Source organism: Oncorhynchus gorbuscha, linkage group LG20 (genome assembly GCF_021184085.1).
Source record: "Oncorhynchus gorbuscha isolate QuinsamMale2020 ecotype Even-year linkage group LG20, OgorEven_v1.0, whole genome shotgun sequence".
NCBI lineage: Eukaryota > Metazoa > Chordata > Actinopteri > Salmoniformes > Salmonidae > Oncorhynchus > Oncorhynchus gorbuscha.
Genome location: NC_060192.1, coordinates 35,912,286 through 35,933,279, shown reverse-complemented (window position 1 = coordinate 35,933,279; position 20,994 = coordinate 35,912,286). Strand labels below are relative to the sequence as shown.

The following is a 20,994-nucleotide window of genomic DNA, read 5'->3' as shown; positions in this document are numbered from 1 at the left end:
TAAAGGTTAAAGGTTACCTCCCGTTGGTATAAAGCTGGGGGGCATAGCTAGTATACAGACATCGGTGGAGGTGGGAGTCGTTTTGAACTGTAATGCAGGTGATGACATGAACATGTGTTGTGGTTGACATCCGCATCTATAGAATTAGGAATTAGAATACTGGAATGAACATTAACCTTCTCATGATGGGATAAATGTCAGCTAATTTAATCAGGTGAGTTGGACAACCATGGTTTTCCAGTTCTTTGATAAGATATTGTGTAAAATAGTGATTTTTGAAGATGGAAGGAGTTTATCTGCGCTGTGTGTTTGTTAGCTAGCTAGCCAGACCGTTTTAGAGGAATGATTCCATAAATGTTTCAAATTAACTGCCAATATGCCAACATTCCATTCAGACAAGGCAGCCAATCCACAGCCAGACACGGGCTGACATCAGTGCATGATAGGACTTAGACAACTTGTCAATGCAACAAGTACTGCTATTGTATCATACTGAATAATAGCTTTCCATGCTGTATAATAGCTTTCCATACTGTATAATAGCTATTGTATCATACTGTCTCAACTTTCCAATATTTAATTGTTTTTGAGACATTTATGGTCTCAAATGTGTATAAAACCCGTAAAAACTGTATTTATAATTATATTACAATATTTTAAGTTGACAATAATTATATTACACAATTTATTACACAATTTCTGATATATCACACGCCTTACTTTTATTTTCCTGCATCAGTAAAATGGTTATGCCTCTACAGCCATTCATTCCAATTAGACTGGTTTGGATTTCTCCCTGACCAATATGGCTCCCATTTTCACCCCATTCTGGAACTTTAAGGGTTTATGACATAGCCCCTCTACCATTCTGGAACTTTAAGGGTTTATGACATAGCCCCTCTACCATTCTGGAACTTTAAGGGTTTATGACATAGCCCCTCTAACATTCTGGAACTTTAAGGGTTTATGACATAGCCCCTCTACCATTCTGGAACTTTAAGGGTTTATGACATAGCCCCTCTACCATTCTGGAACTTTAAGGGTTTATGACATAGCCCCTCTAGTAATTTAATGAATGGGTTGCACCTCTGTCACTCGGCTCTAAAGATGCCACAGAATATTGATATCCGACTGATGGTTAGTGCTCAGTCTTTCTGAATGGGGACTAATGACTGTTTTGTCAAAAGTATACTATAGTGGCATTGTAATACGATGTCATTGTTAAAGTAGACGTACAATTAGTTGGAAACAACTTTGCCATCGTTATGATGCGGTCAAGTTTACTTTAGAGAGATGGCAATGTTGCTATGAGCTAGCAAATTTAGTTAGAAATAGCTTACAATGCTAACGTTAGCTACCTAACGTTATACTGCATCTAAAATCAATCTGGTGATTTGTCAAATTTAGTCAGAAATAGCTTACAATGCTAACGTTAGCTACCTACCGTTATACTGCATCTACAATCAATCTGGTGATTTGTCAAATTTAGTCAGAAATAGCTTACAATGCTAACGTTAGCTACCTGACGTTATACTGCATCTAAAATCAATCTGGTGATTTGTCAAATTTAGTCAGAAATAGCTTACAATGCTAACGTTAGCTACCTGACGTTATACTGCATCTAAAATCAATCTGGTGATTTGTCAAATTTAGTCAGAAATAGCTTACAATGCTAACGTTAGCTACCTGACGTTATACTGCATCTAAAATCAATCTGGTGATTTGTCAAATTTAGTCAGAAATAGCTTACAATGCTAACGTTAGCTACCTGACGTTATACTGCATCTACAATCAATCTGGTGGCATCAAAATGATGACAAAAGCTTGTCCTACAAAGTATTTGCCTCGTCTTGAATGTCATCGTGTTTCCAAGCCACAGTAATGTACTTTAGATTAAATCTTCATCAGCACCTGCATTGAGTAGAATGCTCAGCTGGGCATCAGTCCTAAAAACAAACGTTCAAAACAATGGAATAAACGTTTTGAAACGGAGGAATCCGTCTGAATTTGGGATCCAATAGGAATGCTCGTCCGTTTTGTGCTATTTTTAAAATGTCACGTATTTTGCTTGAATACACCAACTCTTCTCTGAAATGTAGAATAAGCTCCTCCCTCTAATTTCCCCTGGTAGAAATGTGTCATGAAGTCAGATTTATGTATTCATGTTGTTGTTGTTGTTTATGTATGTATGTATGCTGTTGTTGTTTATGTATGTATGCTGTTGTTGTTTATGTATTCATGTTGTTGTCTATGTATTCATGTTGTTGTTGTTTATGTATTTATGTTGTTGTTGTTTATGTATTCATATTGTTGTTGTTTATGTATTCATATTGTTGTTTATGTATTCATGTTGTTGTTTATGTATTCATGTTGTTGTTTATGTATTCATGTTGTTTATGTATTTATGTTGTTGTTGTTTATGTATTCATATTGTTGTTGTTTATGTATTCATATTGTTGTTTATGTATTCATGTTGTTGTTGTTTATGTATTCATATTGTTGTTTATGTATTCATGTTGTTGTTTATGTATTCATATTGTTGTTGTTTATGTATTCATATTGTTGTTTATGTATTCATGTTGTTGTTGTTTATGTATTCATGTTGTTGTTGTTTATGTATTCATATTGTTGTTGTTTATGTATTCATATTGTTGTTTATGTATTTATGTCGTTGTTGTTGTTTATGTATTTATGTTGTTGTTGTATTTATGTTGTTGTTGTTTATGTATTCATATGGTTGTTTATGTATTCATGTTGTTGTTGTTTATGTATTCATATTGTTGTTGTTTATGTATTCATGTTGTTGTTGTTTATGTATTCATGTTGTTTATGTATTTATGTTGTTGTTTATGTATTTATGTTGTTGTTTATATATTTCTGTTGTTTGTTGTTCAGGCAGGACAGGAGAACTTCCGCGCGTGTACTGTTGTGGCATTTATTCTAATGTTGTTGTTGTTGTTTATGCATTTATGTTGTTGTGTGTCGTCCAGGCACTACGTCCAGCAGTAACACAGTAGTGGCAGGACAGGAAAACTTCCCAGAGACGGAGGAGTCCAAGCTGGCCAGAGAGAACGAGGAGAGGTGGGTCCCCATCACAGCACCCTTTGGGTAGATATTTTATACAATCATTTCAAATAACTTTATTATTCAGAAATCAATGTGATGACACTTTAAATGTAAACGCCTACCCTCACTGTGTGTGTGTGTTCTCAGGTCCAAGGCTCACAACAGACTGGAGTCTCGCTACAGTAACAGCTCAGGCGGTTCCTATGACGATGAGAAGAGTGAGTAGAACCTTAAACCTTAATCCCCTTTTATGGGGATTTTTTATTCAGCTAATTGAATTTCCGTGACGGCGCGGAACCTCCCTGCAGATTCCTCTGCGGTCTGTAAACACACACACCCCTATGGGAAAGGGCCTTGGGCTCTGCATTCCTCTCCACAATGTCCTCATAGTGTTAGTCACTTCAACCTCGTTAGTAGTCTGTTGTTGTAATTATCACTAATCTCGTAGCGTCTTTGACAAACTGATAAGAGATTTACACACACACACACACACACACACACACACACACACACACACACACACACACACACACACACACACACACACACACACACACACACACACACACACACACACACACACACACACACACACACACACACACACACAGCGAGAGAGACTGAAAGGAGTTTTACAACATAAAGATAGACATGCTTTGTGACAGATGTAGGATCTTAATTTGAGCCAGTTTGCTACAGCAGGAAAATAATCCTGCAGCAACAGGAAATTTGAATTATTATGTGGATTATAATTCATTTTTTGTAAGGTAAAGTTAGGTCAAAACTTTCTACTTGGAAGTTGCAAACTTCAGAAGCCTTTACGAACTTTAAATATCCTACACGTTTTAGATTTCCTGCATTGCGGGAAAGTTATCCTGCTAACAGGGTGATCAAATTAAGATCCTACATCTAGTGCTGGAATTTGGCTGAGCAGCCTACTCTGCCTACTCTGACCACATGTTCCAACGCAGGAGAGCGATGTTCACTTCTCAGTGCAGGCAGGCACTTCCATTCCTCCCTTATCTGTCTCTGATACGGACAGGATACAGACAGGATACAGACACAGACAGGATACAGATACAGACAGGATACAGATATAGACAAGATACAGACACAGACAGGATACAGATACAGACAGGATACAGATACAGACAGGATACAGATACAGACACAGACAGGATACAGATACAGACAGGATACAGACATGATACAGACACAGACAAGATACAGACACAGACAGGATACAGATACAGACAGGATACAGACACAGACAAGATACAGACACAGACAGGATACAGATACAGACAGGTTCCATACAGGATACAGACAGGATACAGATACAGACAGGATACAGATACAGACAGGATACAGATACAGACAGGATACAGACAGGATACAGACACAGACAGGATACAGATACAGACAGGATACAGACAGGATACAGACACAGACCTGATACAGACAGGATACAGACCTGATACAGACAGGATACAGATACAGACAGGATACAGACACAGACCTGATACAGACACAGACAGGATACAGACAGGATACTGACCATGTTCTACAGTATCATTTTCCCTTACAGACATATCAGACACCAGCACAGATATTCAGTCTGGATATCAGCCATACCAACCACAGAACACACACAGTGTCAGCCTGTCATCAATGAAGGCATTCTGTCTATGTTTAGCCTGCATGCTTTGGGAGGAATCCAGACCAGTGTGTGTGTGTGTGTGTGAACACACACAGTGTCAGCCTGTCATCAATGAAGGCATTCTGTGCGTTTAGCCTGCATGCTTTGGGAGTGTGTGTGTGTGTGTGTGTGTGTGTGTGTGTGTGTGTGTGTGTGTGTGTGTGTGTGTGTGTGTGTGTGTGTGTGTGTGTGTGTGTGTGTGTGTGTGTGTGTGTGTGTGAGTGTCTGCCTTTTTGGCTGTCTCACTATCAAGAGTATATGTCTCCCACTCAAGAGTGTGTGTTTGTGTCGCTCTCAAATGTGTTTGTGTGTTTTGCGATGTCTGATTGGCTAATCGCATACCACACATTCATGAGATAGTTCTGTGGTGGTTTGTCACCATACTGTCACATGATGGCTCTTCTTTCACCAGTCTTTAGAGTTTCCCTTTTTGTTCAGGTTTTATTGTCTAACAGCGCTTACAGATTTTAATTAATCAAATATTTTCTAATATTCTTTGCTTGATTGAGCCTGATAGGTGCAAAATGGAAAACCCCGCCCACCTGGCTCTCCAGGAAATCTAATGCAAACGGTCAATGTATCTTAAAGATTTCTAATCATATTTAAACCCAGATCTGATTATCATTCTAAACCCAGATCTGATTATCATTCTAAACCCAGATCGGATTAGCATTCTAAACCCAGATCTGATTATCATTCTAAACCCAGATCTGATTATCATTCTAAACCCAGATCTGATTATCATTCTAAACCCAGATCTGATTAGCATTCTAAACCCAGATCTGATTATCATTCTAAACCCAGATCTGATTATCATTCTAAACCCAGATCGGATTAGCATTCTAAACCCAGATCTGATTATCATTCTAAACCCAGATCTGATTATCATTCTAAACCCAGATCTGATTAGCATTCTAAACCCAGATCTGATTATCATTCTAAACCCAGATCTGATTATCAATCTAAACCCAGATCTGATTATCATTCTAAACCCAGATCTGATTATCATTCTAAACTCAGATCTGATTATCATTCTAAACCCAGATCTGATTATCATTCTAAACCCAGATCTGATTATCATTATGTGTGTGTGTGTTTGTCTAAACCCAGGTCTGATAAAAAAATACTCCTCGTCCTAATTGTTAGAACATAACACTGTTTCCTGATTGGTCTATTCCCCCAGATGACCCTCTCCCGCCGTATGCTGGTTGGCTGATGAGCGTGTTGGAGACCAATCGGCCGCAGCCGTTGCCCATGCCAGTTAACGGAGGTTGCTGGGCGCCGCTGGTGGACTACCTGCCTGAAACCATCACACCTAGGGGACCACTACACAGGTAAACACACTACAATAAATATGATGAAAAACACTAGTCAACGACCTGCTTTTCCTGCCTGAAACCATCACACCTAGGGGACCACTACACAGGTAAACACACTACAATAAATATGATGAAAAACACTAGTCAACGACCTGCTTTTCCTGCCTGAAACCATCACACCTAGGGGACCACTACACAGGTAAACACACTACAATAAATATGATGAAAAACACTAGTCAACGACCTGCTTTTCCTGACTAAAACCACGAGGATAACGAGACGAGATGCCCTGGGGAAAAAAACCATTACTATTACAAATGACTTTTTATTTTAGTCTACGAAAGTGTGACGTGATGAGAATTCGGCGACAGAGTAGCCTAGTGGTTTGAGCGTTGGACTAGTAACCGGAAGGTTGCAAGTTCAAACCCCCGAGCTGACAAGGTACAAATCTGTCGTTCTGCCCCTGAACAGGCAGTTAACCCACTGTTCCTAGGCCATCATTGAAAATAAGAATTTGTTCTTAACTGACTTGCCTAGTTAAATAAAGGTAAAATAAAAAAAATGTGAAACTAATGGACATTTCATTTGACATGAAGCTCCTGCAGAATATTTTATGCAGTCCTCTCATTGGCAGAATTGTCATCTTTCATTTGAGCTGATCTGCGCGGGTCTCCCCACACAGCTCCCAGGCGGTCTCCTCAGTCACTCGTCCATCTTTTGAACTGATGTGAAGCCGCTAGGAAACAATACTGTTTACAGATGTAGGATCTTAATTTGATCACTCCTTTTGTTGCTGAGAATTTTCCTACACAGTAGGAAATGGAAACTAAAAAATAAAAAATAAAAAACATGCTTCTAAAGTTTGTAATTTTCACTTTAAAATGTCAGACTTCATTTGCCCTAATGAAAACTGTATCAACCCCAACAAAAAAGTATTATAATCCACATAATATTTCCTGTTGCTGCAGGATTATTTTTCTGCTGTAGCAAACTTTGTCATATAAAGATCCTTAATTTAATCTATTTTTGCTCTATTTTCTAACACTGTTATTCATTCATCTGTGTTGAGGTCCACAAATGCCATTTGTTGACTATTGGGAGTACAGTAATACTTCTGGCATATCTGGAAAGCTCAAATTCGCCCCTTTTCAGGGAAACCACAGTTATTTAGGACCTTGACGGTTATGATGGGGAGAAACTCAGAGCTGTAAATTGTTTAACCTGTAGCCAAGACTTTATGGTAGGCCTATATGGTTGACTAAGGCTAGCATTGGTTACAATATGCCACAATATCAATGTTGCCAGCTATGGTATATGAAGGGATAGTAGGCCTAGTTGGACATGGCTATCTGAATGTGTACAGTGGCCTAGATATGACATTATTTAATAGAAAAGAATGCACTGACTATTATGTGACTAAAATGGTGTGACCAAGGGAATGGAATCTATTATGTACAAGATGGAAGGTAAGTTAGAGGTGTGTATGAACTATTTAATAAAACAAAAGAAAACTACAATGACTAAAAACTAGACTTAAATGACTGACTAAAATATGACTTAAATGACTGTGACTAAAACTAGACTTAAATGACTGTGACTAAAACTAGACTTAAATGACTGACTAAAATATGACTTAAATTACTGACTAAAATAGGACTTAAATGACTGACTAAAATAGGACTTAAATGACTGACTAAAATAGGACTTAAATGACTGTGACTAAAACTAGACTTAAATGACTGACTAAAACTAGACTTAAATGACTGTGACTAAAACTAGACTTAAATTACTGACTAAAATAGGACTTAAATGACTGTGACTAAAAACTAGACTTAAATGACTGTGACTAAAACTAGACTTAAATAACTGTGACTAAAACTAGACTTAAATGACTGACTAACATAGGACTTAACAAAAGCAACACTGACACACATGCACATCCAGTACACACGTGCACACACACACACACACACACACACACACACACACACACACACACACACACACACACACACACACACACACACACACACACACACACACACACACACACACACACACACACACACACACACACACACACAGAGGCACCTGCATACCTTTCCAGCCAAGAGGCTGCTAATCTGCTGATCCAGCTGCAGGACAGAATATAGAGAATTTAGGTGGTTCCTCACCACCTAAATATAATTATCTCTGTCTCAGTAAGACAATATATTTATCTCTGTCTCAGTAAGACAATATAAAATCTATACTCTTGTGAATTCTATGGTTTTTACTAGATTACTTGTAGTTTTTATGTTGTTTGTCTGTCATTTTTGTAATGACTCGGTGCTGCCTCCCTTGGCCAGGATGCTCTTGAAAAAGAGATTTTACATCTGAATGAGCCCTTCCTGGTTAAATAAAGGTTAAAATAATAATAATAATAATAATAAAAATATTTATCTCTGTCTCAGTAAGAAAATATAATAATCTCTGTTTTAGTAAGATAATATTTATTTTACCAGGTAAATTGACTGAGAACACGTTCTCTTTTACAGCAACAACCTGGGGAATAGTTACAGGGGAGAGGGATGAATGAGCCAATTGTAAACTGGGGATTATTAGGTGACCGTGATGGTTTGAGGGCCAGATTGAGAATTTAGCCAGGACACTGGGGTTAACACCCCTACTCTTACAATAAGTGCCATGGGATCTTTAATGACCTCAGAGAGTCAGTACACCCGTCCTGAGGAAAGAGTGCCTCCTACTGTCCCATCCAAATGACAGCACCCTACACAGTGCATCACTGCCCTGGGGCATTGGGATATATATATTTTTTAGACCAGAGGAAAGAGTGCCTCCTACTGGCCCTGCAACACCACTTCCAGCAGCATCTGGTCTCCCATCCAGGGACTGACCAGGACCAACCCTGCTTGGCTTCAGAAGCAAGCCAGCAGTGGTATGCAGGGTGGTGTGCTGCTAGCTTGCTGAGATAATATAATCATCTCTGTCTCAGTAAGAAAATATAAACATCTCTGTCTCAGTAAAACAATATAATCATCTCTGTCTCAGTAAAACAATATAAACATCTCTGTCTCAGTAAAACAATATAATCATCTCTGTCTCAGTAAGAAAATATAAACATCTCTGTCTCAGTAAGAAAATATAATCATCTCTGTCTCAGTAAAACAATATAATCATCTCTGTCTCAGTAAAACAATATAAACATCTCTGTCTCAGTAAAACAATATAAAATCATCTGTCTCAGTAAAAACAATATAAACATCTCTGTCTCAAAAAAATATAAACATCTCTGTCTCAGTATAAAACATCATATAAACTCTGTCTCAGTAAGACAATATAAACATCTCTGTCTCAGTAAAACAATATAAACATCTCTGTCTCAGTAAAACAATATAAACATCTCTGTCTCAGTAAGAAAATATAAACATCTCTGTCTCAGTAAGACAATATAAACATCTCTGTCTCAGTAAGAAAATATAAACATCTCTGTCTCAGTAAAACAATATAAACATCTCTGTCTCAGTAAAACAATATAAACATCTCTGTCTCAGTAAGAAAATATAAACATCTCTGTCTCAGTAAGACAATATAAACATCTCTGTCTCAGTAAGAAAATATAAACATCTCTGTCTCAGTAAGAACAATATAAACATCTCTGTCTCAGTAAGAAAATATAAACATCAGTAAGACAATATAAACATCTCTGTCTCAGTAAAACAATATAAACATCTCTGTCTCAGTAAGAAAATATAAACATCTCTGTCTCAGTAAGAAAAAATATAAACATCTCTGTCTCAGTAAGAAAGAGATCAGAGATCAGAGATATCAATAGAGAGACATAAAACGACACTGTCGATGAAAAACGTGTGTCTATTTAAAATGCTGTCTGTCAACTGTGTGCGTGTTCTTCTCTATGGTTGGACAATGTCATAAAATAAATTGTTTGGGAGAAAAAAAACGTTAAAAGTTCATGTTAATGGAGCATGTTTATATCAAGACCTCTATTTGTGTTCCAAAACTTGTTTTTTGAAATGTGCAGATACGTGCAAATTCCTTTTTCTCAATAAGACAATATAAACATCTCTGTCTCAATAAGACAATATAAACATCTCTGTCTCAATAAGACAATATAAACATCTCTGTCTCAATAAGACAATATAAACATCTCTGTCTCAGTAAGACAATATAAACATCTCTGTCTGAAATGTGCAGATACGTGCACATTCCTTTTTATTCCCTTTGTTCCTTTGTACAGGTTAACTAACTCAATCATGTGTTGTGTTGTGTGTTCTCTCAGGTGTAACATAGCAGTGATCTTCATGACAGAGATGGTGGTGGACCACAGTGTGAGAGAGGACTGGGCCCTTCACCTTCCACTACTGCTGCACGCCCTCTTCTTAGGTACAGTACCTTCTCTGTGTCTCTGTTTGTCTGTGTTTGGTCTCGCTCTCGTACGCACACACGCACACGCGCACACACGCACACACACACGCGCACACACACTGAGTGGCGCAGCGGTCTAAGGTACTGCATCTCAGTGTTAGAGGCGTCACTACAGACACCCTGGTTCGATTCCAGGCTGTATCACAACCGGACGTAATTGGGAGTCTCATAGGGCGGCGCACAATTGGCTCAGCATCGTCCGGGTTTGGCCGGTGTAGGCCGTCATTGTCAATAAGAATTTGTTCTTAACTGACTTGCCTAGTTAAATAAAGGTTCAATTAAAAAATACAAAATAATAATAATTCATCCAAACGTGTTGATGATGGACTGCGTGGGCCTGTGTGTGTGAGGTGTATTTGTGAGCGTGTGCGTGCGTGTGTGTGCGTGTGTGTGCGTGCGTGTGTGTGTCTGTGCGTGCGCGTGTGTGTCTGTGCGTGCGCGTGTGTGTGTGTGTGCGTGTGTGTGTGCGTACGTGTGTGTGTGTGTCTGTGTAGTAGTGTGCATTTCTCCTTTGCCAAGATAATCCATCCACCTGACAGGTGTGGCTTGATTAAACAGCATGATCATTACACAGGTGCGCCTTGTGTCGGGGACAATAAAAGACCACTCTAAAATGTGCAGTATTGTCACACAACGCAATGCCACAGATGTCTCAGGTTTTGAAGAAGCGTGCAATTGGCATGCTGACATCAGAAATGTCCACCATAGCTGTTGCCAGAGAATTTAATGTTCATTTCTCTGCCATAAGCCGCCTCCAACGTTGTTTTAGAGAATTTGATAATATGTCCAGCCGGCCTCACAACCGCAGACCACATGTAACCACGCCAGCCCAGGACCTCCACATACAGCCTCTTCACCAGCGGGATTGTCTGAGACCAGACACCCAGACAGCTGATTAAATTGAGTATTTCTGTCTGTAATAAAGTGCTTTTGTGGGGAAACACTCATCCTGATTGGCTGGACCTGGCTCCCGGGTGGCTGCGCCCCTGCCCAGTCATGTGGAATTAATAGATTAGGGTTTAATGAATTTATTTCAGTTGACTGATTCCCTTGTTTAAACTGTTGCATGTTGCGTTTATATTTTTGTCCAGTATAGTTCTATGATCTCACATGTCTATACTGAAGAGCTTCTTTGTGTCATGCATGGGGCCTTTACTGTTTTCTGTCCTGGATCCCTACAGGTCTGGACCCCTACAGGTCTAACTTTCTCTCTATTCTCCAGGTCTGGACCCCTACAGGTCTAACTTTCTCTCTATTCTCCAGGTCTGGACCCCTACAGGTCTGGACCCCTACAGGTCAAACGTTCTCTCTATTCTCCAGGTCTGGACCCCTACAGGTCTGGACCCCTACAGGTCTAACTTTCTCTCTATTCTCCAGGTCTGGACCCCTACAGGTCTGGACCCCTACAGGTCTGGACCCCTACAGGTCTAACTTTCTCTCTATTCTCCAGGTCTGGACCACTACAGGTCAAACATTCTCTCTATTCTCCAGGTCTGGATCCCTACAGGTCTGGACCCCTACAGGTCTGGACCCCTACAGGTCTAACATTCTCTCTATTCTCCAGGTCTGGATCCCTACAGGTCTGGACCCCTACAGGTCTGGACCCCTACAGGTCTGGACCCCTACAGGTCTGGACCCCTACAGGTCTAACGTTGTCTCTATTCTCCAGGTCTGGACCCCTAAAGGTCTGGACCACTACAGGTCTGGACCCCTACAGGTCTAACGTTGTCTCTATTCTCCAGGTCTGGACCCCTACAGGTCTAACGTTGTCTCTATTCTCCAGGTCTGGACCCCTACAGGTCTAACGTTGTCTCTATTCTCCAGGTCTGGACCCCTACAGGTCTAACGTTGTCTCTATTCTCCAGGTCTGGACCCCTACAGGTCTAACGTTGTCTCTATTCTCCAGGTCTGGACCACTACAGGCCAGAGGTGTTTGAACACAGCAAGCGTCTCCTCCTCCACCTCCTCATCGCATTATCCTGCAACAACAACTTCCAGGTATTTCTATTTATTATGGATCCCCATTAGTTCCTGCCAAGGCAGCAGCTACTCTTCCTGGGGTTTATTATGGATCCCCATTAGTTCCTGCCAAGGCAGCAGCTACTCTTCCTGGGGTTTATTATGGATCCCCATTAGTTCCTGCCAAGGCAGCAGCTTCTCATCCTGGGGTTTATTATGGATCCCCATTAGTTCCTGCCAAGGCAGCAGCTACTCTTCCTGGGGTTTAGTATGGATCCCCATTAGTTCCAGCTTATCTTCCTGGGGTCCAGCCAAATTAAGGCAGTTATACATAGTTTTTTAACATTACAATACATTCACTCTGAAATGTTGGGCCCAACGTAGCAAAATGTTTTCCAATGGGAAGCTTTGGCACAAGAGAAGAAGAAGATCAGCATGTTTTTATGGTTGTGTGTAAGATTGTCTGAGTGGTTGTGTGTTTTAGATTCATAGCGTGTGTGTGTGTGTGGGTGGTTGTGTGTGAGAAGTGATTTATGTCTGTAAAACATGCTCCGTCCGTGTGTTTCCAGGTGATAGCCTCTGTGCTGCTGCTCACCAGAGAGATCAGTGACAACAAAACACTCACCATCAAATCCAGCTATCAGCCAGAGTACCAGTACTCAGGTAACACACACACACACACACACACACACACACACACACACACACACACACACACACACACACACACACACACACACACACACACACACACACACACACACACACACACACACACACACACACACACACAGACACAGACACTAGAGGCGTCAACAAAGACATTTGTGGTTAGAGAACGCAGTACTTCAGCATGACCATGTAGTAACAACTCTGTCCGTTCTGTTCAGAATCATCAGCAAGGATCTTATTTAACACTAACCAGTTTTGCCGGGAACACCTGTTCATCTCTGCTGTTCACTTCCTGCTTCCTGTCAGGTGGTCCCGACTTCCTGCGGGAGTGGCAGGCGTCCCCGGTGGCTGACTCTGGCATGAGCTGCTCCTCCAACTCTTCTTCTGCCAGTCTTGGCGGCGGCAGCACGGGGGGCAGTGTGGGTAACCTGCCCATGGTAACCCCCGACGACCTGGAGGACCTAGAGGACACGGCCAGTGAGGCGGACAACAAGACCAACAAACTGATAGAGTTCCTAACTACCAGGTACACACAGACGCAGGCATGCACGCTCACACACACATAATGAGAGAGAGAGAGAGACACCCTCACACACACACACACACACACACACACACACACACACACACACACACACACACACACACACACACACACACACACACACACACACACACACACACACACACACACACACACACACACACACACACACACACACACACAATCACAAACACTTAAGACTGAAACAATGCCGACATTTCAAGTCAAATCTAATTTTATTAGTCACACGTGGAATACAACAGGTGTAGTAGACCCTACAGTGAAATGCTTAATTACGAGCCCCTCAACAGTGCCGTTTCAAAAAATATGGATAAGAATAAGAGATAAAGTAATTAAAGAGCAGCAGTAAAAATTAACAATATTTTCAAGGTAGAGGTCGACCGATTATGATTTTTCAACGATACCAATTATTGGAGGACAAAAAAAGCCTCTACCGATTAATCGGATGATTTTTGTTGTTGTAATAATGACAATGACAACAATACTGAATGAACACTTTTATTTTAACGTAATATAATACGTCAATAAAATAAATTTAGCCTCAAATAAATAATGAAACATGTTACATTTGGTTTAAATATTGCAAAAACAAAGTGTTGGAGAAGAAAGTAAAAGTGCAATATGTGCCATGTAAGAAAGCTAATGTTTGAGTTCCTTGCTCAGAACATGAGAACATATGAAAGCTGGTGGTTCCTTTTAACATGATTCTTCAATATTCCCAGGTAAGAAGTTTTAGGTTGTAGTTATTATAGGAATTATAGGACTATTTCTCTCTATACAATTTGTATTTCATATACCTTTGACTAATGGATGTTCTTATAGGCACTTTAGCATTGCCAGTGTAACAGTATAGCTTCCGTCCCTCTCCTCACCCCTCCCTGGGCTCGAACCAGGAACACAACGACAACAGCCACCCTCGAAGCAGCGTTACCCATGCAGAGCAAGGGGAACAACTACTCCAAGTCTGAGCGAGTGACATTTGAAACGCAATTAGCGCGCACCCAGCTAACTAGCTAGCCATTTCACATCAGTTACACCAGCCTAATGTCGTGAGTTGATAGGCTTGAAGTCATAAACAGCGCTGTGCTTGCAAAGAGCTGCTGGCAAAATGCACGAAAGTGCTGTTTGAATGAATGCTTACAAGCCTGGTGGTGCCTACCACCGCTCAGTCAGACTGCTCTATCAAATCATAGACTTAATTATAACATAATAACACACAGAAATGCGAGCCTTTGGTCATTAACATGGTCCATTCCGGAAACTATCATCTCGAAAACAAGACGTTTATTCTTTCAATGAAATACGGAACCGTTCCGTATTTTATCTAACGGGTGGCATCCATCAGGATTTATTTTAGCTAAATATGCAGGTTTAAAAATATATACTTCTGTGTATTGATTTTAAGAAAGGCATTGGTGTTTATGGTTAGGTACACGTTGGAGCAACGACAGTCCTTTTTCGCGAATGCGCACTGCATCGATTATATGCAACTCAGGACACGCTAGATAAACTAGTAATATCATCAACCATGTGTAGTTATAACTAGTGATTATGATTGATTAAGTTTAATGCTAGTTAACAACTTACCTTGGCTTCTTACTGCATTCACATAACATGATGTTCAGGAGTCTTATGGCTTTGGGGGTAGAAACTGTTTAGAAGCCTCTTGGACCTGGACTTGGCGCTCCGGTACCGAGGTCCTGGATGGAAGGAAGCTTGGCCCCAGTGATGTACTGGACCGTTCGCACTACCCTCTGCAGTGCCTTGCAACCAGTCAGGATGCTCTCAATGGTGCAGCTGTAAAACCTTTTGAGGATCTCAGGACCCATGCCAAATCTTTTCAGTCTCCTGAAGGGGAATAGATTTTGTCGTGCCCTCTTCACGACTGTCTTGGTGTGTTTGGACCATTCTAGTTTGTTGGTGATGTGGACATCAAGGAACTTGGAGCTCTCAACCTGCTCCACTACAGCCAAGTCGATGAGAATGGGGGCGTGCTCAGTCCTCTTTTTCCTGTAGTCCACAATCATCTCCTTAGTCTTGATCACGTTTAGGGAGAGGTTGTTGTCCTGGCACCACACCGCCAGGTCTCTGACCTCCTCCCTATAGGCTGTCTCATCGTTGTCGGTGATCAGTCCTACCACATTTGTGCCATCGGCAAATGTAATGATGGTGTTGGAGTCGTGCCTGGCCGTGCAGTCGTGAGTGAACAGGGAGTACAGGCGGGACTGAGCACGCACCCCTGAGGGGCCCCTGTTTTGAGGCTCAGCGTGGCAGATGTGTTGTTAACCTACCCGTACCACCTGGGGGCGGCCCATTTGTGTATCTGTGAGAGTGTGTGCATATGGGGCAGTGGTTTGTCACCTGTGTGCAGTGTGTCCGTAGATGCATGCGTGTGTTTGTGTGTGTGTAACCTGTGTGTGGTGGTGTGATGGTGGTGGGTACACAGTGCCTGGAGTACTGTTCTCTACATACTCAGAGCGTTTGGCCCGCTGTGGGTCCACGAAGACATCACTCCTAAGAACCCCAACTGTAAGAGCTCTGACCAGCTGTCCAACTTCCTCCGACACGTCATCTCTGTCTTCAAGGAGTCCAAGTCAGGTAACACACCAGCAGATAACTTTATTATTAATAACTTAAACCATCTTTTTGATTTAAAAAATATATATTTTTAAGCATTTTATTGTGTAATATCTCTAAATGTTGTCTGTCACTAGCTGCACCATTTCACCAAGTAACATTCGGAGTGTTAATGTAGTTGGTGAATAAAGGTGATTCTAATACTTGTTTTATCACTAATTTGAAGCATTTTTGTTGTTCCTGAAGCCACATCACCTCTTATGGAGCTCATAGCCTGGTTCCTCTCTAGGTTTCTTCCTAGGTTCTGGCCTTTCTAGGGAGTTTTTCCTAGCCACTTTGCTTCTACACCTGCATTGCTTGTTGTTTGGGGTTTTAGGTTGGGTTTCTGTATAGTACTTTATGATATCAGCTGATGTACGAAGGGCTTTATAAATAAATTTCATTTATTGATATGATGTCATACAAGAGACCTGTGCCCAGATTCACAAAACCTTCTTAAGAAGCAATATAGACTTAAGAAGAAAGTTAAACGAAGTTGCTATTCTTCAAAAAGGTTATTGAAAATGTTCTTGCTATTTCTTATGTTTCTCCTTAAGCAAAAAGTTAAGAAGAAATTTGATTCTTAAATAAAGTTATTGGATTTGTTCTGTATTCCAAGATAGCTAAACCCTCGTCTTAAACTCAGTGAGAGAAACATCTCATGAAAGCAATTGAACCTGTTTAATTCATTCACAAACTTCATCTGAAAGTTTCAGTATTGATTCTTTTAAACCAAAGAACATGTTGAAGAACAGTAATCTCAGTAGGAAATATACCGTTGTTAGCTAGATAGCTAGCTAAACCGGTTGCCTAGCAACAAACATTTTAACAAGATTTGTATGAAGATATTTGAGGAGTTCGTAAGATAATTATTAAATCTTAAGATATTGTTGAGGAATTGTGCTTACGAACTATCTTATGAACTTCTTATTTTATTTATTATTAAGAAAGTGTTTTAAGTTTCTGGAGTATCTGGAGAATCATGACATCTTTTCTAATTATTTTTTTCTATTGGTCAGATTTCCACCTTGAACAGCAGTTGAGTGATGTAGCGTTGCAGACCGCTCTGTGCAGCTCGTCTCGTCACTACGCTGGGCGGAGCTTCCAGATATTCAGAGCTCTCAAACAGCCAATCAACGCTCACGCTGTATCCGACCTGCTCTCACGATTGGTAGAGGTGGTGGGAGAGCACGGGGACGAGGTGCAGGTATGTGTATCAGTGTGTGTTTGTACCTAACGTTAGTGTGTGTGTGTGTGTGTGTGTGTGTGTGTGTGTGTGTGTGTGTGTGTGTGTGTGTGTGTGTGTGTGTGTGTGTGTGTGTGTGTGTGTGTGCGTGCGCGCGTGCGTGCGTGCGTGCGTGCGTGCGTGCGTGCGTGTGTGTGTGCTGCTCAGGGCCATGTGATCAAGGTAACAAATCAAATGGTATTTGTCACATGCGCTAAATACAACAGGTGTTGGTAGAACTTACCGTGAAATGCTTACTTACAAGCCCTTAACCAACAATGCAGTTCAATTTGCACGTCGCTCTGGATAAGAGCGTCTGCTAAATGACTTAAATGTAAATGTTAAATGTAAGAAATAGTACCGGTACAGAGTCAATGTGGAGGCTATATACAGGGTGTACCTGTACTGAGTCAATGTGGAGGCTATATACAGGGGGTACTTGTACTGAGTCAATGTGGAGGCTATAAACAGGGGGTACTTGTACTGAGTCAATGTGGAGGCTATATACAGGGTGTACCTGTACTGAGTCAATGTGGAGGCTATATACAGGGTGTACCTGTACTGAGTCAATGTGGAGGCTATATACAGGGTGTACCGGTACAGAGTCAATGTGGAGGCTATATACAGAGGGTACTTGTACAGAGTCAATGTGGAGGCTATATACAGAGGGTACCGGTACAGAGTCAATGTGGAGGCTATATACAGAGGGTACTTGTACAGAGTCAATGTGGAGGCTATATACAGAGGGTACTTGTACAGAGTCAATGTGGAGGCTATATACAGGGTGTACCGGTACAGAGTCAATGTGGAGGCTATATACAGAGGGTACCGGTACAGAGTCAATGTGGAGGCTATATACAGAGGGTACTTGTACAGAGTCAATGTGGAGGCTATATACAGAGGGTACTTGTACAGAGTCAATGTGGAGGCTATATACAGAGGGTACTTGTACAGAGTCAATGTGGAGGCTATATACAGGGGGTACCTGTACAGAGTCAATGTGGAGGCTATATACAGGGGGGTACCGGTACCGAGTCAATGTGCAAGGGTACATATTAGTCGAGGTAATTTGTAAAGTGACTATGCATAGATAATAAACAGTGAGTAGAAGCAGTGTAAAAACAGTCATGTCTGTGTTCCAGGGCTATGTGATGGAGCTAACAGTAATGTCTGTGTTCCAGGGCTATGTGATGGAGCTAACAGTAATGTCTGTGTTCCAGGGCTATGTGATGGAGCTAACAGTAATGTCTGTGTTCCAGGGCTATGTGATGGAGGTAACAGTAATGTCTGTGTTCCAGGGCTATGTGATGGAGGTAACAGTAATGTCTGTGTTCCAGGGCTATGTGATGCAGCTAACAGTAATGTCTGTGTTCCAGGGCTATGTGATGGAGCAACAGTAATGTCTGTGTTCCAGGGCTATGTGATGGAGGTAACAGTAATGTCTGTGTTCCAGGGCTATGTGATGGAGGTAACAGTAATGTCTGTGTTCCAGGGCTATGTGATGGAGCTAACAGTAATGTCTGTGTTCCAGGGCTATGTGATGGAGGTAACAGTAATGTCTGTGTTCCAGGGCTATGTGATGGAGCTAACAGTAATGTCTGTGTTCCAGGGCTATGTGATGGAGGTAACAGTAATGTCTGTGTTCCAGGGCTATGTGATGGAGCTAACAGTAATGTCTGTGTTCCAGGGCTATGTGATGGAGGTAACAGTAATGTCTGTTCCAGGGCTATGTGATGGAGGTAACAGTAATGTCTGTGTTCCAGGGCTATGTGATGGAGCTAACAGTAATGTCTGTGTTCCAGGGCTATGTGATGGAGGTAACAGTAATGTCTGTGTTCCAGGGCTATGTGATGGAGGTAACAGTAATGTCTGTGTTCCAGGGCTATGTGATGGAGGTAACAGTAATGTCTGTGTTCCAGGGCTATGTGATGGAGGTAACAGTAATATCTGTTCCAGGGCTATGTGATGGAGGTAACAGTAATGTCTGTGTTCCAGGGCTATGTGATGGAGGTAACAGTAATGTCTGTGTTCCAGGGCTATGTGATGGAGGTAACAGTAATGTCTGTGTTCCAGGGCTATGTGATGGAGCTAACAGTAATGTCTGTGTTCCAGGGCTATGTGATGGAGCTAACAGTAATGTCTGTGTTCCAGGGCTATGTGATGGAGCTAACAGTAATGTCTGTTTCCAGGGCTATGTGATGGAGCTAACAGTAATGTCTGTGTTCCAGGGCTATGTGATGGAGCTAACAGTAATGTCTGTGTTCCAGGGCTATGTGATGGAGCTAACAGTAATGTCTGTGTTCCAGGGCTATGTGATGGAGCTAACAGTAATGTCTGTGTTCCAGGGCTATGTGATGGAGCTAACAGTAATGTCTGTTCCAGGGCTATGTGATGGAGCTAACAGTAATGTCTGTGTTCCAGGGCTATGTGATGGAGCTAACAGTAATGTCTGTGTTCCAGGGCTATGTGATGGAGCTAACAGTAATGTCTGTGTTCCAGGGCTATGTGATGGAGCTAACAGTAATGTCTGTGTTCCAGGGCTATGTGATGGAGCTAACAGTAATGTCTGTGTTCCAGGGCTATGTGATGGAGCTAACAGTAATGTCTGTGTTCCAGGGCTATGTGATGGAGCTAACAGTAATGTCTGTGTTCCAGGGCTATGTGATGGAGCTAACAGTAATGTCTGTGTTCCAGGGCTATGTGATGGAGGTAACAGTAATGTCTGTGTTCCAGGGCTATGTGATGGAGGTGTTGCTGACTCTAGAATCCGTGGTGGTGAACCTGGCTGAGTGTCTGAAGAACAGTGATCTGATGGCTGCTCTGACCAGGTAGGAGTTCTATTTCACCTGTCTACACTTTCATCTGTTATGCAGATATGTCTTTATGTTACAGTCTTTATATTACAGTCTTTATGTTACAGTCTTTATGTTACAGTCTTTATGTTATAGTCTTTATGTTAGTCTTTATGTTACAGTCTTTATGTTATAGTCTTTATGTTAGTCTTTATGTTACAGTCTTTATGTTACAGTCTTTATGTTATAGTCTTTATGTTACAGTCTTTATGTTACAGTCTTTATGTTATAGTCTTTATGTTAGTCTTTATGTTAGTCTTTATGTTACAGTCTTTATGTTACAGTCTTTATGTTAGTCTTTATGTTACAGTCTTTATGTTATAGTCTTTATGTTAGTCTTTATGTTACAGTCTTTATGTTACAGTCTTTATGTTATAGTCTTTATGTTAGTCTTTATGTTACAGTCTTTATGTTACAGTCTTTATGTTATAGTCTTTATGTTAGTCTTTATGTTACAGTCTTTATGTTACAGTCTTTATGTTACAGTCTTTATGTTATAGTCTTTATGTTACAGTCTTTATGTTACAGTCTTTATGTTACAGTCTTTATGTTAGTCTTTGTTAGTCTTTATGTTA

General features: G+C 41.0%; 1 protein-coding gene across 1 annotated transcript in view; it reads left to right on the top strand.

The window, feature by feature from the left end:
- The window catches only part of fryb (furry homolog b (Drosophila)), a 192,886-nt gene that overhangs the window by 136,811 nt on the left and 35,081 nt on the right, over positions 1-20,994 (top strand). The window contains 10 exon segments of the mRNA XM_046316884.1: positions 2,991-3,108; positions 3,214-3,284; positions 5,949-6,099; positions 10,385-10,488; positions 12,437-12,528; positions 13,059-13,152; positions 13,468-13,687; positions 16,203-16,324; positions 17,362-17,549; positions 20,301-20,395. Coding sequence (XP_046172840.1) covers positions 2,991-3,108; positions 3,214-3,284; positions 5,949-6,099; positions 10,385-10,488; positions 12,437-12,528; positions 13,059-13,152; positions 13,468-13,687; positions 16,203-16,324; positions 17,362-17,549; positions 20,301-20,395 — 1,255 coding nt within the window.